The 16,411-nt window shown below is 38.7% G+C and overlaps 1 protein-coding gene across 1 annotated transcript in view; it reads right to left on the bottom strand.

The window, feature by feature from the left end:
- The window catches only part of Herc1 (HECT and RLD domain containing E3 ubiquitin protein ligase family member 1), a 163,984-nt gene that overhangs the window by 34,124 nt on the left and 113,449 nt on the right, over positions 1-16,411 (bottom strand). The window contains 13 exon segments of the mRNA XM_052712869.1: positions 514-644; positions 2,416-2,616; positions 4,320-4,447; positions 6,267-6,394; positions 7,677-7,882; positions 8,841-9,054; positions 9,174-9,444; positions 10,186-10,360; positions 11,222-11,422; positions 12,054-12,106; positions 12,837-13,105; positions 14,010-14,230; positions 15,445-15,569. Of these exon segments, the coding sequence (XP_052568829.1) occupies positions 514-644; positions 2,416-2,616; positions 4,320-4,447; positions 6,267-6,394; positions 7,677-7,882; positions 8,841-9,054; positions 9,174-9,444; positions 10,186-10,360; positions 11,222-11,422; positions 12,054-12,106; positions 12,837-13,105; positions 14,010-14,230; positions 15,445-15,569 (2,323 nt within the window).

Raw genomic sequence — 16,411 nt, 5'->3', positions numbered from 1 at the left:
GAGGGCAAAGGAATCCCTGGAACTGAGTTACAGATGGCTGTGAGCTGCCATGTTAAATGCTGGTGATTGAACCTGGGTCCTCGGGAAGAGTAGCCAGTGCTCTTAAACTCTGAACCATCTTTCTAGCCCTCTGTGTTTTTGTTATAACCCTCCTTCCACACATCACAACTCCTGGTTTCTTGCTTTTACATCACCTGACTGGGTGGCCCTGTAAACATCGGACTAGAAACCTCTGAGGCTTCATTAGTGGAAAGTCTGGTATTAATGGAGACACCCTGGGCAGGGGATATTCCTGGGGCACTCTATTTCACTCTTTTGTTTCATTTCTTTTGTAGCTTGATTTTTTTTTTAAAACACAGATTCTTCCATGTGAACACATGGCACAAAGACTTTGTGTAAAAACAGATTATTAAACCACAGTAACCAATGCAAAATACTGTTGAAGATACTACCACCAAACAAAACTACAATAAAAGAATCAAGAAAAGCAACCATCGAGAAGATGGTCTTTACCTTATGTGCATCAATAAGAACAATGCCTCCTTTCTCAAGTGGTTCTTTTGTTCCCATTAACAATTTTCCATCAAAATATCCTACTGCAAACGGTCTGTCTTCACTGAACCAGGCAATGCAAGTGACAGATACTACCATGAAAAAGATATAAGGATGGATTTGTCATTATCTAGACACATAACTAGGCACTTTGAAAGAGATCTGTGCTACTACCATCACAGCAAGAAAACTTCCACATAGCTCACAAGTTAGAACCTACAGCCTAGAGCCCATACAACCCATTTTAAAGAATGTCATTTATGACTGAAAGAAATGACCTCATTGTTAACATTTCATTCTTTTCAAGGTTTTGTTAAAAAGAAAAAAAAAGAAAAAAAAAAGACAGTAACAATTTGGTTGGTATTAAGGCACTGTACCAGTTCTTTTGGGGAAGAATCTACTATAAAAACAGAAGAAAAGTAGCATAAACCATAGAAAACCATCTGTTCGCTTCCTTCTGATGCCCTAATTGGTATTCTCAGGCTTTAAAGACTGTCTATCCCAGCCTCTGATCACCATTGCTTTTCTGTACGCTGTGAGCTGCGAAGTAGGAAATAGTACCTAGAGGAAGTGATGGGGAGGGGCTGAGCAGATGAGAAGATTTTCCTTCTAAGCCTTTCAAAACTTTCTAACTTTTGAAGCCTGTGAAGTTATCAAAATTTTAAAAGTGGATTTTAAAAAGCCTAAACCCAGCCGGGCGGTGGTGGCGCACACCTTTAATCCCAGCACTCGGGAGGCAGAGGCAGGCGGATCTCTGTGAGTTCGAGGCCAGCCTGGACTACCAAGTGAGTTCCAGGAAAGGCGCAAAGCTACACAGAGAAACCCTGTCTTGAAAAACCAAAAAAAAAAAAAGCCTAAACCCAAACATAACAAACAACTCTCCTGCCAAACAGAATACTATACAAATAGGCACTGTGACCTCTGAATTACTTGACTTTACCCAAATAACTACTAAAAACTGCTAATAAGACATGCACTTACTCAAAGGTACTCAGTAAGAAAAAACAGGCTGTGGTGATATTTTATTTGTACTGAAATGTGATTTTATTTGCATGTTAATAAATAAAGTTGCCTGGGGGCCAGAGCTAATAGCAAGCCATAGTAGAGCTGGGCGGTGGTGGCGCACGCCTTTAATCCTAGATCTTGGGAGGCAGAGCTAGGCGGATCTCTGTTGTTCAAGGATACAGCCAGCATTGGAGACACACGCCTTTAATCTCAATACCAACCATAGAAGACCTGGAGGTCTGTACAGACAGGCAGTGACGAGGCAGTCATGTGGTTGGGTTTACAACCAATGAGAAGGCAGAACAGAAAGTCTATATAAAGACAAACACACAGGAAGTAGGTCTCTTGGCTGAAGAGGATAGCTGCAGCAGTGATGGGTAAGGCTCTTAGCTCTGACCTCTTGGGCTTTCATCTCTGCATTGGCTCTGTGTTTCTTATTTAGTAAGATGGTTACTTCTACAACAGGCAAAATTTGTTTCTTCTGCTGAGTCCAGGAACCTTCCTCCTCCATCTTCCCCTATTTCCTTAATTTTACTCAGTGGTTAACAACTTGTTTTTAACTAATGATTTTTCTCCCCTTTGACAGCTCTAACTTTTAAGTTATATTTGGATCCTGCTATAAATGTTAAATCATTCACACAAAGGATGAGTCACTAAATGGAGAAACAAAGTGAAGTCTCCCTTTGTCAGAGAGATACAGTAAGGGGCGGGAGAGAAATAGATTTCAATTACTAATTAAAATCAAATACCTGGAAATTTTAGAGAACAAAGCCAAAAGTAACATTCACTCATCATTTATACTCAACCAAAACCCTTTTTGTCAATTTGTCTAATTTCTTGACTAGTGTAACTTCTTACCATCCTTTCGATAGCAGTGTTCCAGTTCTCGGCGGCGCATAGTGGACACGTCAACAACTTCAATCAGTCCTAGAGACCCATCCATCCGTCCCACCAGCAATAACTCTGGAGACTCTCCAGACCAGGCTGTAGCTGGACCTTCTTCTGGCCAAGCCAGGGCAGACACCCAGTGAGGCTGAATATCTACTAATCCTTTTCCTCCTACAGAAAGAGAAATGTTAATTTACCCTATTTAACTCTTTATTTTTTATTTATTTATTTTTGCTTTATGTGCATTGGTGTTTTGCCATGAGTGTCAGGTCCTCTGGAACTGGAGTTACAGACAGTTGTGAGCTGTCATGTGGGTGCTGGGAATTGAATCTGGGTCCTCTGGAAGAGCAATCAGTGCTCTTAACCATTAAGCCATCTCTCCAGCCCCCTATTTAAGTCTTAAAAAAAGAACAAGTGCCAGGTGTGGTGGCATACATCTCTAATCCCAGCAATGAAGAGGTATATATGTATATGTATATGAGAGATCCCTCTCTCTATATAGATCTCTCTCTCTATATATATATATGTTAAATAACTATATATATATATATATATATATATATATATATATATATATATATATATATAAATGTAGAGAGCAAGAACCTTTCCCCAAAAATAAATACAAACTTAAAAAAAAATACTTATTAGTTAACATACCCATGCAGTCTCCAATTTACAAAAGCCTATGAATCTAAAAGTCTGTGAACACAAGATTTTTTTACTCATGTCTTATATATCATTCAAGCCAAGTATTTTGCATAACTACTTATAGAACAAAGTACTTCTACAGAAGACAGAATAAAGGAACAGATGTAGTAGTAAATGGCAAGCACTTAAGTGCTTTTCTCTTGCTAGCAAAGTGGCACATGTTCCTTTCCAAGGACAGTAGGAGAAGGCTGAAGCAGCATCATAAGACACTTCTGCTTCTGGTTTATTTGTTTTTGACATAGGCCTCATCATGTAGGCCAGACTGACCCCCAATTCTCAGCAATCCTCCTGCCTCTGCCTCCCAAGTACTGAAATTCCATGGGCCATAATGCTCAGTGACTCCTGATAATTACTGAAAACCCAATTAATATGAATAATTTACCTACAGCTAAGACTAGCTAGCTATTCCTCAACTATGTGAATGACAACAGCCATTTCTTAAACACGTAAAAATAAACAAATACTACTAGTAAGTCTATAATTACAATAGTATTTTTTGATTTCCCAGAGAGACACAATAAAAACTAACAGGGAGACTGAGATAGCTTAATGGGAAAAGGCACTTGCTGTTAAGCCTAATGACCTAAATCCAATCCCTGGGATCCACATGGTAAGAGAAAACTTCTTCAAGTTGTCCATACATGCACCATGACATATGTGTAAACCCACATACATAAATGTAAAAAAGCCTAATAAAAATGTTTATCTCTGCCCAGTATGGTGTGCATGCCTTTAAAACCAGCACTGGGAGGCAGAGGCAGGCAGATCTCTGAGTTTGAGGCCAGCCTGGTCTACAAAGCGAGTTGCAGGACAGCCAGGACTGTTACACAGAGAAAACCTGTCTTGAAAACAAAACAAAAACAAAAATTTACCTCTGAAAGAAACATAAATGAGCTATTTCAAGTGACTGAAAATTATATAGCTTAGAACCTAGCAACTACTACCTCTCCTCAAAGCCTGCCTACTGCTGTATTAAAAGAAGCTTTGGTTTATTACAGTAGGTATCTGAAACTTCCAGGAAGTGCAGCCTCTGCAGGATTCTCATAGTGGTTGAACAGCTCATGGATTTCCAGGTAAAGAGAAGCCAAGCCACTGCTTGACCTCTAAGACTCAGTGAGAGGAAAGCTGAGCTGCATCCACTGCAGTATTCTCAGGACTCTTACCATTTACTTGCCAGATGTTCACCATCTTTTCCAAAGCCCCAGCAAGGTATTTGCCACTGATACTCCAGGAAACAGGTGAGAAGCTTGGGTCGCTGGGTGATCCAAGGCTTTCCTCAGCATCCCCTTCCCTAAAATGAAACAGATGAGTGTGCAATTTCCATCCCCATTTTTAAATTTAGTAAGCTAGATTTCAAACCTTAAAGCAAGGGGTACATACAGGCTAGTTATCATAGGATATTCTTTTTTTTTTTTTTTTAAAGATTTATTTATTTATTATGTATACAGTATTCTGCCTGCATGTGTCCCTGCAGGCCAGAAGAGGGCACCAGATTTCATTACAAGTGGTTGTGAGCCACCATGTGGTTGCTGGGAATTGAACTCAGGACCTCTGGAAGAGCAGTTGGTGCTCTTAACCACTGAGCCATCTCTCCAGCCCTCATAGGATATTTTTTTTTTTTTTTTTTTTTTTTGGTTTTTCGAGACAGGGTTTCTCTGTGTAGCTTTGCGCCTTTCCTGGAACTCACTTGGTAGTCCAGGCTGGCCTCGAACTCACAGAGATCCGCCTGCCTCTGCCTCCCGAGTGCTGGGATTAAAGGCATGCGCCACCACCGCCCGGCCACATAGGATATTCTTAATCAGCAGTGTTTGTCATCACAGAAAAGAGGTCAATTATGAAAGAATGATGCTTCAACTACTCATAATTACGACAGAATTTGCTAGTAAAGATATTCAAAATTGTTATGGGTTGCAGACAGGTACTATTCAGAGTACACTGATTTCTGTATGCCTAATTTATACAGAAAGTTTCAGGAAAGGAATCCCATGGAGAGAAAGGAACTTCACCAAATTCACTGTTGGTTGTGATGCCAATTCATACAGCCATTGTGAAAACTAGTTTGGAGAGTTCTCAAAAATTAAAAACAGAACTACCGTATGGTCCAGCTACTTCACTCCTGGGCATATATACTGAGAACTCCATACTCTATCACTGGAATATCTCTACTCACATATTTATTGATGTGGTTTTTGTTTGTTTTTACTGTAACATAATTGGAAGTAATCTAGTTGTGTATCAACAGATGAATGGATAATGAAAATCTGGTGTCTATAAAAAATGGAATAATATTCAGTTCTAGATAAAAATTTAATCACAAAATTTTTAAGAAAATGAATGGACTTAGAATGTATAATATCAAGTGAGATCACACAATCTCAGAAAGAAAAAAAAACACAAGACCTTTTTTATATGTGGGAATCTAGCCAATATAATACATGCAAACCAATGTACATGTGGGTATAGTATAATCTGTAGAAAAGAGAACAAAAGGGCTAAACATTAGGAGATGAGGAAGGATTAAGTGTAGGTAATGGACATGAGTTATAAAGGAGTATATAAAGCCAAATGTGTTTTAGTTCGAACTCTGTCGTGGAGTTTCCATTTATTGTGGTAGATAAGCACATAAAAATATATTAAATAGTGCCAGTAAAATCCAGTGCAATGCTTCACAGCTGCTGTTCTAAGTGGCTGTTCTGACTGTACGAAAGTTCAGTGTGATACACAGACTTGGGGCTTGGTTAATTTCAATGTGCGATTTTTTTTTTAATTTGAAAACTTTTAAATCAATTTAAAAACATAAAAGAAATAACTACAGCTAGTTACAGTACTATAAGAATGCAACATGCTGATACAAAACAATTCCTCTAATTCCCAAATAACCACTGAAGACTGATGAAAATTAATATACTGTACTATCTAACTAAACATGTATTTGCTAGTAGGCCCTGTTCTAATTTTTAATAAGCCTAAACATATACTCTGGAGATTTAGAAATACTATTCTAAAAGAAAAACCTTTCAAGTTTTAATGAGAATGGACTATGCTAACATAACCAAGGTGAGGCATGCTAAAGACTGACTTAGCTTTACGCCAGCAGAACAAGCACTTACAGTCTATTGAATACACAGGTCTGTTGCAGTGAGTACTGCTTCTTGGTGACATTCCACACCCGGATAGTGCCATCGTTGCCACTTGTAGCCAGCAGGCCCTTTTTATTACACCAAACACATGTCATTACCTAGAAAAGTTAAGAAAGAAAGCCAAGTCAAGAATCGATTTAAAGGACTTTATCATTTGAAGTTCTAAAAAAAAGCTATCTACCACGAAACTGTAAAAATATCCATGGTGTATTCCAATATATATGGTTTCATTTTTTAAATGCCTTGTAAAATACTTATTTGAAGTACAGCTTTAAAGTACTCCTTCAAATTATTTGAGACCTACTGAGATCTTTTTTATATACTTTTATTAATTACCACGTCTATATGTGTGAATGCGGGGAGAACACATATGCCCAGTGAACATGTAGCAGTCACATTTTGGGGAGTCAGTTCTCTCCTATAGTGTGGGTTTCCCTTGGGTCATCAGGCTTGGATGGTAAACATTACCCAATGAGCCACCTTAAAGGCTCCCTCTTAAAATCCTAACTAAGCCGGGCGGTGGTGGCGCACGCCTTTAATCCCAGCACTCGGGAGGCAGAGCCAGGCGGATCTCTGTGAGTTCGAGGCCAGCCTGGGCTACCAAGTGAGTTCCAGGAAAGGCGCAAAGCTACACAGAGAAACCCTGTCTCAAAAAACAAAAAAACCAACAACAAAAAAAATCCTAACTAAATGTTTAATTCAATAAAGATAAACATTATAACATGCTGAGAAGGAATGACTTCAAGAAGCAGAGCAAGCTGCCACACAGATTTCTCATATCCTTTCCAGATGGCACTGATGTCAGTGTGGACTTCCTATGGGACTGAAGATGTTTCAGTGGCTACAGGCCTGTGCCGCTTTCACAGAGGACCCAAGTTTGGTTCCCAGTACCCACACTGGGCAATTCACAACCACCTGCAACTCCAGGTCCAGGGGCAGTCAATGACTCTGGTCTCTATGGGTACATGCACTCACATGCACATACCCCCTCTACTCTTCTACATACCACATTTAAAAAAAAAAAAAAACCTTTAAAAAATTTTAAATATACATTCTAAAAGTAACACAGACTATATAGTGATTTTTAAATCAATTAATACATTTCAGTACTTGCTTCTTAAAAATTTAGAGGCCCACTAGATTAGTCAGCTACAATAAAATAGCAATGTTCCTTGTTGCATAGAAAAGTCTTCAATTTTTAGGAAGTGATTTCTTTCTGTCAACCCACACACAAAGAAACTAGAACTGGCAACTACTTAGCCAAATCTTGGCAATCCTGTATATGTGTGTGAGAAAAGGAGACACAAAAAAGAGACACTGAGACTTACACTCTGAGCAGTTATACAGGTAATTAACACACCTTATATTCAAAATACATACTCTGTTTTGATGAGCCTCCAACTTGATAAAAGAGCATTTTCTGAGATCTCCTCCCATATCAGCGAGTGTTTGTGGAGCAGTTTGGTTGTCACGGTCATGTGCAGCAAGAGTGCGCACAAGTTGTTGAGCAGCCCATTGCCTATGCTGTGAGGACAGCCTAGAGGAGAGGCAGCAGGCTGCCAGGGCATTAGCCAGCTCCAGAGGGCCTACAGCAGAAGGATCATAGGAAGGATGGGCATACAATTGGGCAATAAAACCTGCTTAAACAAAACAATGAAATGATGCCCAGGTGAGAGTTGGTGGTGAGGAACAAACAAAAATGGGTTAACCCATTTCTTTATAAATTAACTCTTTTTAAGTAATTATTTTACTAAGGAATGCATATAAGATATAACATATTTATCTCACACCAAATTCTATAATAAATCTGATTCACTTCAAATGAATATTTCATTATACACCAATAAATAGTGCTTGCTCTAAAAACTTAGACTGGAAATACACCAGAAATCATTTTCTAGCCTATGCAAAGGCAATGGGCCCTTGAGACCAACAACCTAGTGCCTGTGCTTACAGAGCACCTTAGCAGGGACATAACCAGGGTTATAACTCAGTGATGGAACACATGATCAGAAAGCACAAGGCTCTGGGTTCTAATACTCAGCACCAAATACATGAATCATTTTTTAAAATGGATCTTAACAGCTAGTCAAGGAACTAGATCAGTGGATCCCAAAATTCACCAATCTCAGGTAAATGTTCCTGACTGAAGCAAAGGTTAAATAGCAATTTAAGTAGTCCTTTCAAAGTGTTATCTTCAACACTGTCTTTATTGAAATTATATTAAAGAACACTACCATTTATGTTGATTCAAGCCATTACCTATAACCACACGAACTGGTCCATTTTTCTAACACTCATTTCTTGGTCTGAGTAAGCCTGTAAATCCCAGCATCCAAGAGGCCCAGGTAAGAAGACTGCAGATATGAGGCCAACTTGGGACTACACAGTTAGACCTTGTCTCAAATACCAAAGCTATCTCTGAAATTCTTTTATGTTCTAAACTTAAATGTCCTTTATCACAGATGACAATTGCAAAACTACTTCTCTTAAAACATGAATCACATCAATTAGAAGACTGTACTCAAACAATATGAAACCCACCTTTCTTTTCTACTTCTGACTTATCATAGTTAGGTCTCAGTTTGGCCCCTTTGTCTGCCAATAACGCCACAAGGGCTTGAGTGACAACAAAGTTTGGGGAAGTTACAAGCTTGTTTTCTTCGGCAATTCCACGGAGAAAGCTGGGTAGAAACTTCCGCTGAATTGGATCATCCACTGTGGTGAGATTGACACCTGTTGCAGCAGAAATCAAGTTCTGAAGAGGCAATTGGGACAAACAATTTAATTTTTACATATTCTTGGAATAAAAAGATTTAATTTCAGTGTTAAGACTCCCTGGGAAAAACAGGGCAGGGATGCCCAAAGCTGCCTTACCTGTGTACACAGCTGCACCAGCAGCTTGGCAGCACTTGGAGTGTTTGATGCCAGGCAGCCCACTGCTGTGCTCAGGTAGGCCAGGCAAGAAATGGGCTTGCTGGCCTTGCTGTGCCCACCTCGTGAACGTTCTGAGGTACTTGCTATGGCAGAAGGGCTGGTGGAAAGGCCAGCTCTCCCTGCTGCAGCTAAGCACATTAACCGAACCAGCGTACGGATATCTGTTAACCCCAAAGACTCAAGACCGGCAGCCAGGCTACAACTGGAACCACTGCCAGGAAAAGAAAGCACTTCAGATAAACAAAGAAAATAGATTTCTTAAGGGACAGTTTTGCACCCCACATACATATACCATCCTCATCATCAAAAACAAAAATCAAACAAAAGCTATGCCATCATTAGTCACAAAAAGGTCCTTATTTCAAAACATGATATAAAACTGAAATGGTCCTCTAAACTTTTTCTTTATAATGAATATTGTATGCATTGGCATTGAGAGTTATCACTAAACTAGAATATGACATTAGGAATGTTCACAGAGCCTGATCTTTCAGTCTGGAAATGCCCATGTAGCCACCTTCTAGGTCAAGAGACAGAACTCTAGCAGCACATCAGAAGCTTGCTAGGGGCTCCTTGAAGCCACTGTGCCTTAAAGTAACCACTGCCTAAGGTCTATACATTAGATGTCTATTTTTAATCTTTATATAGTATAGTTCTGGAGAAACACACGTTCACTCTTTAATTTTTACCTAGTATCAACTGGAACAGCTTAGTTTCCAATTTCCGGAAGAGCAACAAAAAAGATAAGCAACTGACTCTAGTACTAAATTGGTATTCTTTCAACCTAAGAGGAGCCAAGCATCAACTGAATAAATAACAATAATGACTAAGTCTAACCTATGTTCATTCAACAACATATTTTCAAGTTTTGAAAACTCTCTCCTATCCCCCACCATACTCCTGGGTGTGAAGTACCTCAGAAGCTAACTTCATCACTTGACACAACACTTACCTGACTGAGAGAAGAGACAGTGCTCGCATGACCATGGTTCTGGCCAGAAGGACTTGAGCTGCAGCGGTCACTCTCTTTAAAGCCACCACCCGGTCGTGAGGGTTTGCGAGGGCTGCTGCCTGCTCTCCTAGTGTTACTCTTCCAGAGGAACTCTTTTCCACAGAGCCATGGCAACCTGAAAGCAGGACTGTGTTCAGTTCTCTACAAAGTAAGATAAAGCACCTAGACTACTGAATTCTTCTACCTTGTTTTACATAGGTTCTAGTCTGCAAAGAAATATAGCAAGACAATGTGTTTTGCTCACCTAGATAGAACTAGCAGAAATTCTCTAAGATATTAAATGTAGAGATTTCTGAATTAATTGAAGAAAATTTCCATTAAATACATGTTTGTTTTTCTTCATTCTTTTTATGTGTCACTTCTGATATGAACAGATATGGGAAAGGCATAGTTTTTTTTTAAACTATTTTATTTGTTTTTATTTTATGTGTATAAGTATTTTGACTTCATGTATGTATGTGCACTGTGTGTGTGCAGTGCCCAAGGAAGCCAGAAGAAGGCATCAAATCTCCTGGAACTGAAGTTACAGACATTTGTGAGCAGCCATGGGGAAGCTGGGAGCAGAACTCAGGTCATCTTACAAGAGCAGCAAATGCTCTTAACCACGATCCATCTCTCCAGCCCAAGAAAGATATAAATAAGATACACTTTGAGTACACATGAAGAGCTAAGTCATCAATAGTGACAATTTTAAAATTTTGGTGTGTGTGTAGGGGGTGTACACACATGTGAATTTGGCCAGTCTAGTCAAATCAAAGAGCTCCAATCAGGTGCAGTAAAAGACCCTATTGGTGGAAAACAATAGAGGAAAAAAAACTCACGTCAAACCTCTGGCCTTTACCTAGTATCCCTCTCCCAACTAATTGCTAAAGAGACTTGGTGATGTGAAATGGGTTAAATCATTATTTTTACTATTTACCTAAGAAAAATATTAAAATAGACAACATAATCGATGACAATCAGCCTTTCAGCTCACCAATTTGCATCAGAGTCTCTTCCATACTGTTGGTAGCTGTGACCATTGCTACTGATGCTCCCAGTGGATCACTGTCAGGGAACTGAACTGGTTCTGGCACAATGCGCCGGTCATTTAAACCAAGTGGTCCAGCAAGCAATTCAAATTCTTCTTCACCTGTTAATTTTTCATCTTCATCAATATCTAACATGTCCCAATCTTCTGGAATTTAAATAAATATATGGCATGTGAATATAAACATGGCATAGTTCTGCTAAGAGTAGTTGTTTTAAGATACATCTAAAATCATCTAAAATGTTCCAGTCAAAATCCAAGGCCTACAAAATGAACTATGGCACCATCTCCTGGAGATCTGAGCAAACTGCATTCCTGAGGCATGTGAGACTACTAGAAAAGGAAGTGGAAACAAATCCATGGAAAGCAACAGCAAATGTTGAACTGATCATAGATGGTTCAGTTAATAAACATTCAAACAAATGAGTGCTCCAAAAACACAAACAGCACTCATCTCTATGTTTTTTTCCACAATTAGGATGGAAAAACTTTAAAATGTTACATTTTTTTCCTATTCTGGAAAAAAAAAAAAATCAAACTGCAAACAAATTACCACCCTATAGTAAAGCTGACATTTGAGTTTGGGTTCTCTCTCCTGTGTGACTCTCAAGTGTGGAATGTTGTTATCAAGCAACCTCAAATACTCTTAGGGAAAGCTCTAGTTAATATGTACACAAACACAAACACACATGATGGTAAAGTTTAGTAGTAGATGTTAAACAAGGACTATACATAAAAATACATGTAAAATAAGGAAGCTCTCAAAACAAACAACTACCTTCATACACACTGTCCTGCTTGCCAATTAGATCTGGAGCTTGTCCCTTGTACCTGCACCAAACATGAAGAACATTGTGTTTTTATATAAAAGTTAGTACCCAAATGCAAATTAAGTCATTAGAATATTGTAAGAGTTCATTAATAAAGCAGCAAAAAGTAAAAGTGTCTTGTGTTATGGAACAAATAAAGTAAAAACTGCTGTATGTACACACATGCTTACAGATCAATGGCTGCTTTATAAAAAAAAACAAAAACTGGGGACATTTCTGGTCACCTTCAATAACTCTTTTAATCAAACTGTCCTAGGAAGTGTCAGGTTTAAAAGCTGCAGAACTAGAGGTTATGTATATAAAGTATATGAGTCTTTTTTTTTCATGGAAGTTCATTTAAACAGAGCAGTATATTTTTATATCAAAAAAAATCTTAGTTAAGATGTCAGAAATATGCTGGAAAATGTCAATTTGAAATCTTGACCCTACACTTTGGAGGGTTAAGATGAGGACCCTGATCGCACCCTGCCAAGACGCTAATGGTTAACACAGTCCAACGGCCATGAAAGGCCGCTGCTATGCCACTATGCCTGCAGTCCAAGGAGACCAAAACAGCTCCCAGATCTGCTAGGAACGGAATTCCTTGACCGCCATAAGCTCTGCCTCCAATTCAGTCAAAACTAATTCTTTACAATGAAGGGGGAAAAAAAACCAAAAACAGTTCCTGTGTCTTAACAGAATGAAATGTTCTCATTCAAGAGGCTGGTATCTACAACACAATTTCAAGGTACCTTTCAGAATTTGTAGTCTTGGTTTTGGTCTTCAGAGCTAAGTACTTCTCCCTGCAGCTGCCACATAGCAGGTAGTATGGATTTCCACTCCCACATTCACCACCAAACCAGCCATCCACATAGGAGCCATTGCTTCTGTACCCTTGGCGGTTTGCACTGCGCCCACAGCCAGGGTGGTTTCTCTTCATGTGCTGATTGAAGCTGACGACGTTGCATTCACACAGTTCACACACCACCACTTCTTCCCTGTCTTCAGACTCACAAACATGCTGCACAAAATGATTTTATAGCAAATTATAGTCAATTTAGCATTAGAGGTAGAGTATTTGTGATATTAAACTAGCTACTTTTAAATATCCTATAATAGTGCAAAGATATTCATTAATGCTACATAATTTTCTTTCAATAAGAATTCAGATCACACAATCTGAAGGTGTTCTTTACTCTTTTTATTTGCTTAAGCTATAACATTAAGATTATTCTTATATTCTACTGAAAATAAGAATTCAATAATTTTAAATCTACCTCAAACCATTAAAAACAATAAAACTCTCTAGTGAAAATACTTTTTACCTGGCCATAAAATAAGACCTATTTTCTGAATTTCTAAGATATTCTATTGTGATTAATTTGTTATTAACCTAATCAAGCAGATAAGAGCCTACATCTATGAGCTTTTTAGTCTCCCTACTATAAAAATGTAATGCTAAACAATGTATATACATAAACCCACATGAATCTTGTCCCTGACTGAAGGGTATTATAAGATGTGGGGCAGGTACTGTTCCCCAAATAAGGTCTTACACTGATCAAACAGAATCTATGAAGAAGAAGAGCATGCACAGATAGGAATGTGATTAAAGCAACAATGTTAGGTAACTCAACAGTATGTACTAGGGCCTAATGTCAAATTTTGAAGTTACAATGAAACATTACCACAGTATGGCTCTAGTCATCTAGCCTGGGGAGAGAAGCAATAAATCACACAGAGAAAGCAACGAGAGACTTTCTTATCAGTTTGTAGGTATCAAAGCAATGCTCAAGCATTAAATCCCAAACCTCAGGATGAGATGTAAGGCTTTTTCAACTCTATGCAAGGCCGCTGTTAGTAAGCTGTATGAACAGGAGGGCAGGAAAATAAGTCAGAGCAGCCCCCGCTGCAGTCACACACACCCAGGTAGGCCAATCCAGTACCTCTGGGATCCACATTCCCAGAATATCATTGTCACTGGTCAGGTCTTGTCCAAACATAGCTTCCATTGCTTCATCATCAAGATCAATTTCCAATTCCTCATCTAAATTAAAGTCATACAACGCCCCTGGGTCTTGCTGCAAAGATATTCCTTCTCTCCGACTTTGATTCCTGTGAGCCTGCACAGAGCGGTATAACCCCGCTCAGAACAAAACAAAAGAAGCATTTTATTTGCATGAATAAATTAATCTTGAATATTTTGCCAGTTCTTAATTGCCACACATGTAGGAGAGAAACTACCTCAGCTACTTCTTTGGATTCCAGGCCATATACCTCACATTACAACTATCACATGCTTCCTCATCTATAAAATATTCTCTCTCTCAAGACTACTTACTGGTAAGTTTAAATAAGATACTACAGACAAAAAATTTTAAGATGTTATATTGTTATTTATGTTATAAATATTATTTATTTATGTTATAAATGTCAGCTGTTATTACTCTTGTAGGTTCACTTATTAAAATTCAGCTTCTCTTCATTTTACGGTAAATGAATAGCTTATATTTTCTTGGCAAGTCTCAAATTTCTTTCTCATGGTTCTCATAAACTACTAAATCATCACTTACGTTTTAATATTTTAATAATTCTTTTTTTAACAATGAATAATGTGGTTTCTAGTTTGGAAAGTATATTTCCTTCTGGCTAGGGATATAGCTTAGTGGTAGAGTATTTGCCTAGCATTCATAAGGCCCTGGGTGTGGTCCCCAGCACTGTGATGGTGATGGTGGTGATGATGGTGATGATGGTGATGGTGGTGATGATGATAAAATAATAAAATAGCAATATAGCTCAGTGGTGGAGTATTTACCCAGAATGTGTGAGGCTTAATCACCAGTATCATAAAAAACACAAAACAAAAAGAAAATACATTCCCATGTCCCCAAAACAATTCTAGAATTTAAGAGTGTACTGAGAGAACTTATACTCGCTTATCTGGGGCCATAGTGGTGATGCTCTAAAGTCCAGAGTACAGCAGCAAAACCAGTGCCTACTTGTGAGTGGCACAGTGCCCCTCCCAGGAACTTTTGACCACTGATGTTAACCATTAAATATGTACCATCACCTCAAATTGTAACTGACTAAAGGCAGAGGAACAGTTACAAAATCTTTTGAAATCTACAAGTGACCACAATAGCCTTCTATCTCTAGAGACAGCTTAAAGATAAACTTGTGAATACATGCTGTGATTGTAGGTGAAATTATACAGTGTACAAAATTATATGCAAAGAGCTGGTCCACTTAGTAGTAGCAATGAGTTCACTTATTCTTTAGTTTGTATCTTCTTTACTGCTGCTTCTATAACAATTTTTAAATGAGATCTTTCACCAAGAGAGGGATGCGGAAAATAATTACCTGCTCTTGCGAGCAATGTGCGAGCTGCTAAGTCAAACTTGTGCCTTCTTGTTACTGTTGATCGGCCTCTAGCTGGTGGTCCACTTCCAGAAGCTGCATTCTCTGTATGATCCAGATTATCAGGGCTACAAAAACAAGTTTGAAGGGAATGCAATTTTTTTAAAGCTCTCATTAAAAGAAAGCAAAAATACAAGCTTCTTTGTGGCATTACCTTTTTCTCTAAATATCACTGAGAATAAAATAGTTTGTGTGTGTGTGTGTGTGTGTGTGTGTGTGTGTGTGTGTGTGTGTGTGTGCGCATGTATGTGCAGGTACAAATGAATGTCTGTGAGAATGTGTGTGGAGGCCAGAGGACAACCTGAGGTTGTTTCTTAGGTACTATCTTTATTTTTCCCCACTGAGACAGGGTCTCTTACTGCCCTGTAACTATCCAAGGAGACTAGGCTGGCTGACTGGCTAGAGAGTCCTGTGGATCCACTCATTTCTACCTATCTAGATGATGGTGGTGGTGGTGGTGGTGGGTGTGGGTGTGGGTGTTTTGAGACAGGGTCTCACTATGTACTCTGCTAGCCTGGAAATTGCTATGTAGACCAAGCTGGCCTTGAATTCAGAAATCCACCTCCTTCTGCAGGGATTATAAGCATGTACTACCTACCACAATTGGACATACCTGGGTTTTTTTTTAAGGGGTTCTGAGAATCAAACTCAGGTTGCAGGTACTTACCAACTGAGTTAACAACTCTTAAACTGTTTTTTTTTAAAGATTTATTTATTTATTATATATACAGAAGAGGGTGCCAGATCTCATTACAGATGGTTGTGAGCCACCATGTGGTTGCTGGGAATTGAACTCAAGACCTCTGGAAGAGGAGTCAGCGCTCCTAACCTCTGAGCCATCTCTCCAGCCCCCTTAAACTGGTTTTTTATGGAATAAATTTTTTAATTAAAATTAAGATATACCATCATA

Source organism: Peromyscus californicus, unplaced genomic scaffold (genome assembly GCF_007827085.1).
Source record: "Peromyscus californicus insignis strain IS unplaced genomic scaffold, ASM782708v3 Scaffold_11__1_contigs__length_118956290, whole genome shotgun sequence".
Classification (NCBI taxonomy): domain Eukaryota; kingdom Metazoa; phylum Chordata; class Mammalia; order Rodentia; family Cricetidae; genus Peromyscus; species Peromyscus californicus.
Note: the sequence above shows the minus strand (reverse complement) of the source record. Positions and strands in the feature narration are given on the sequence as shown.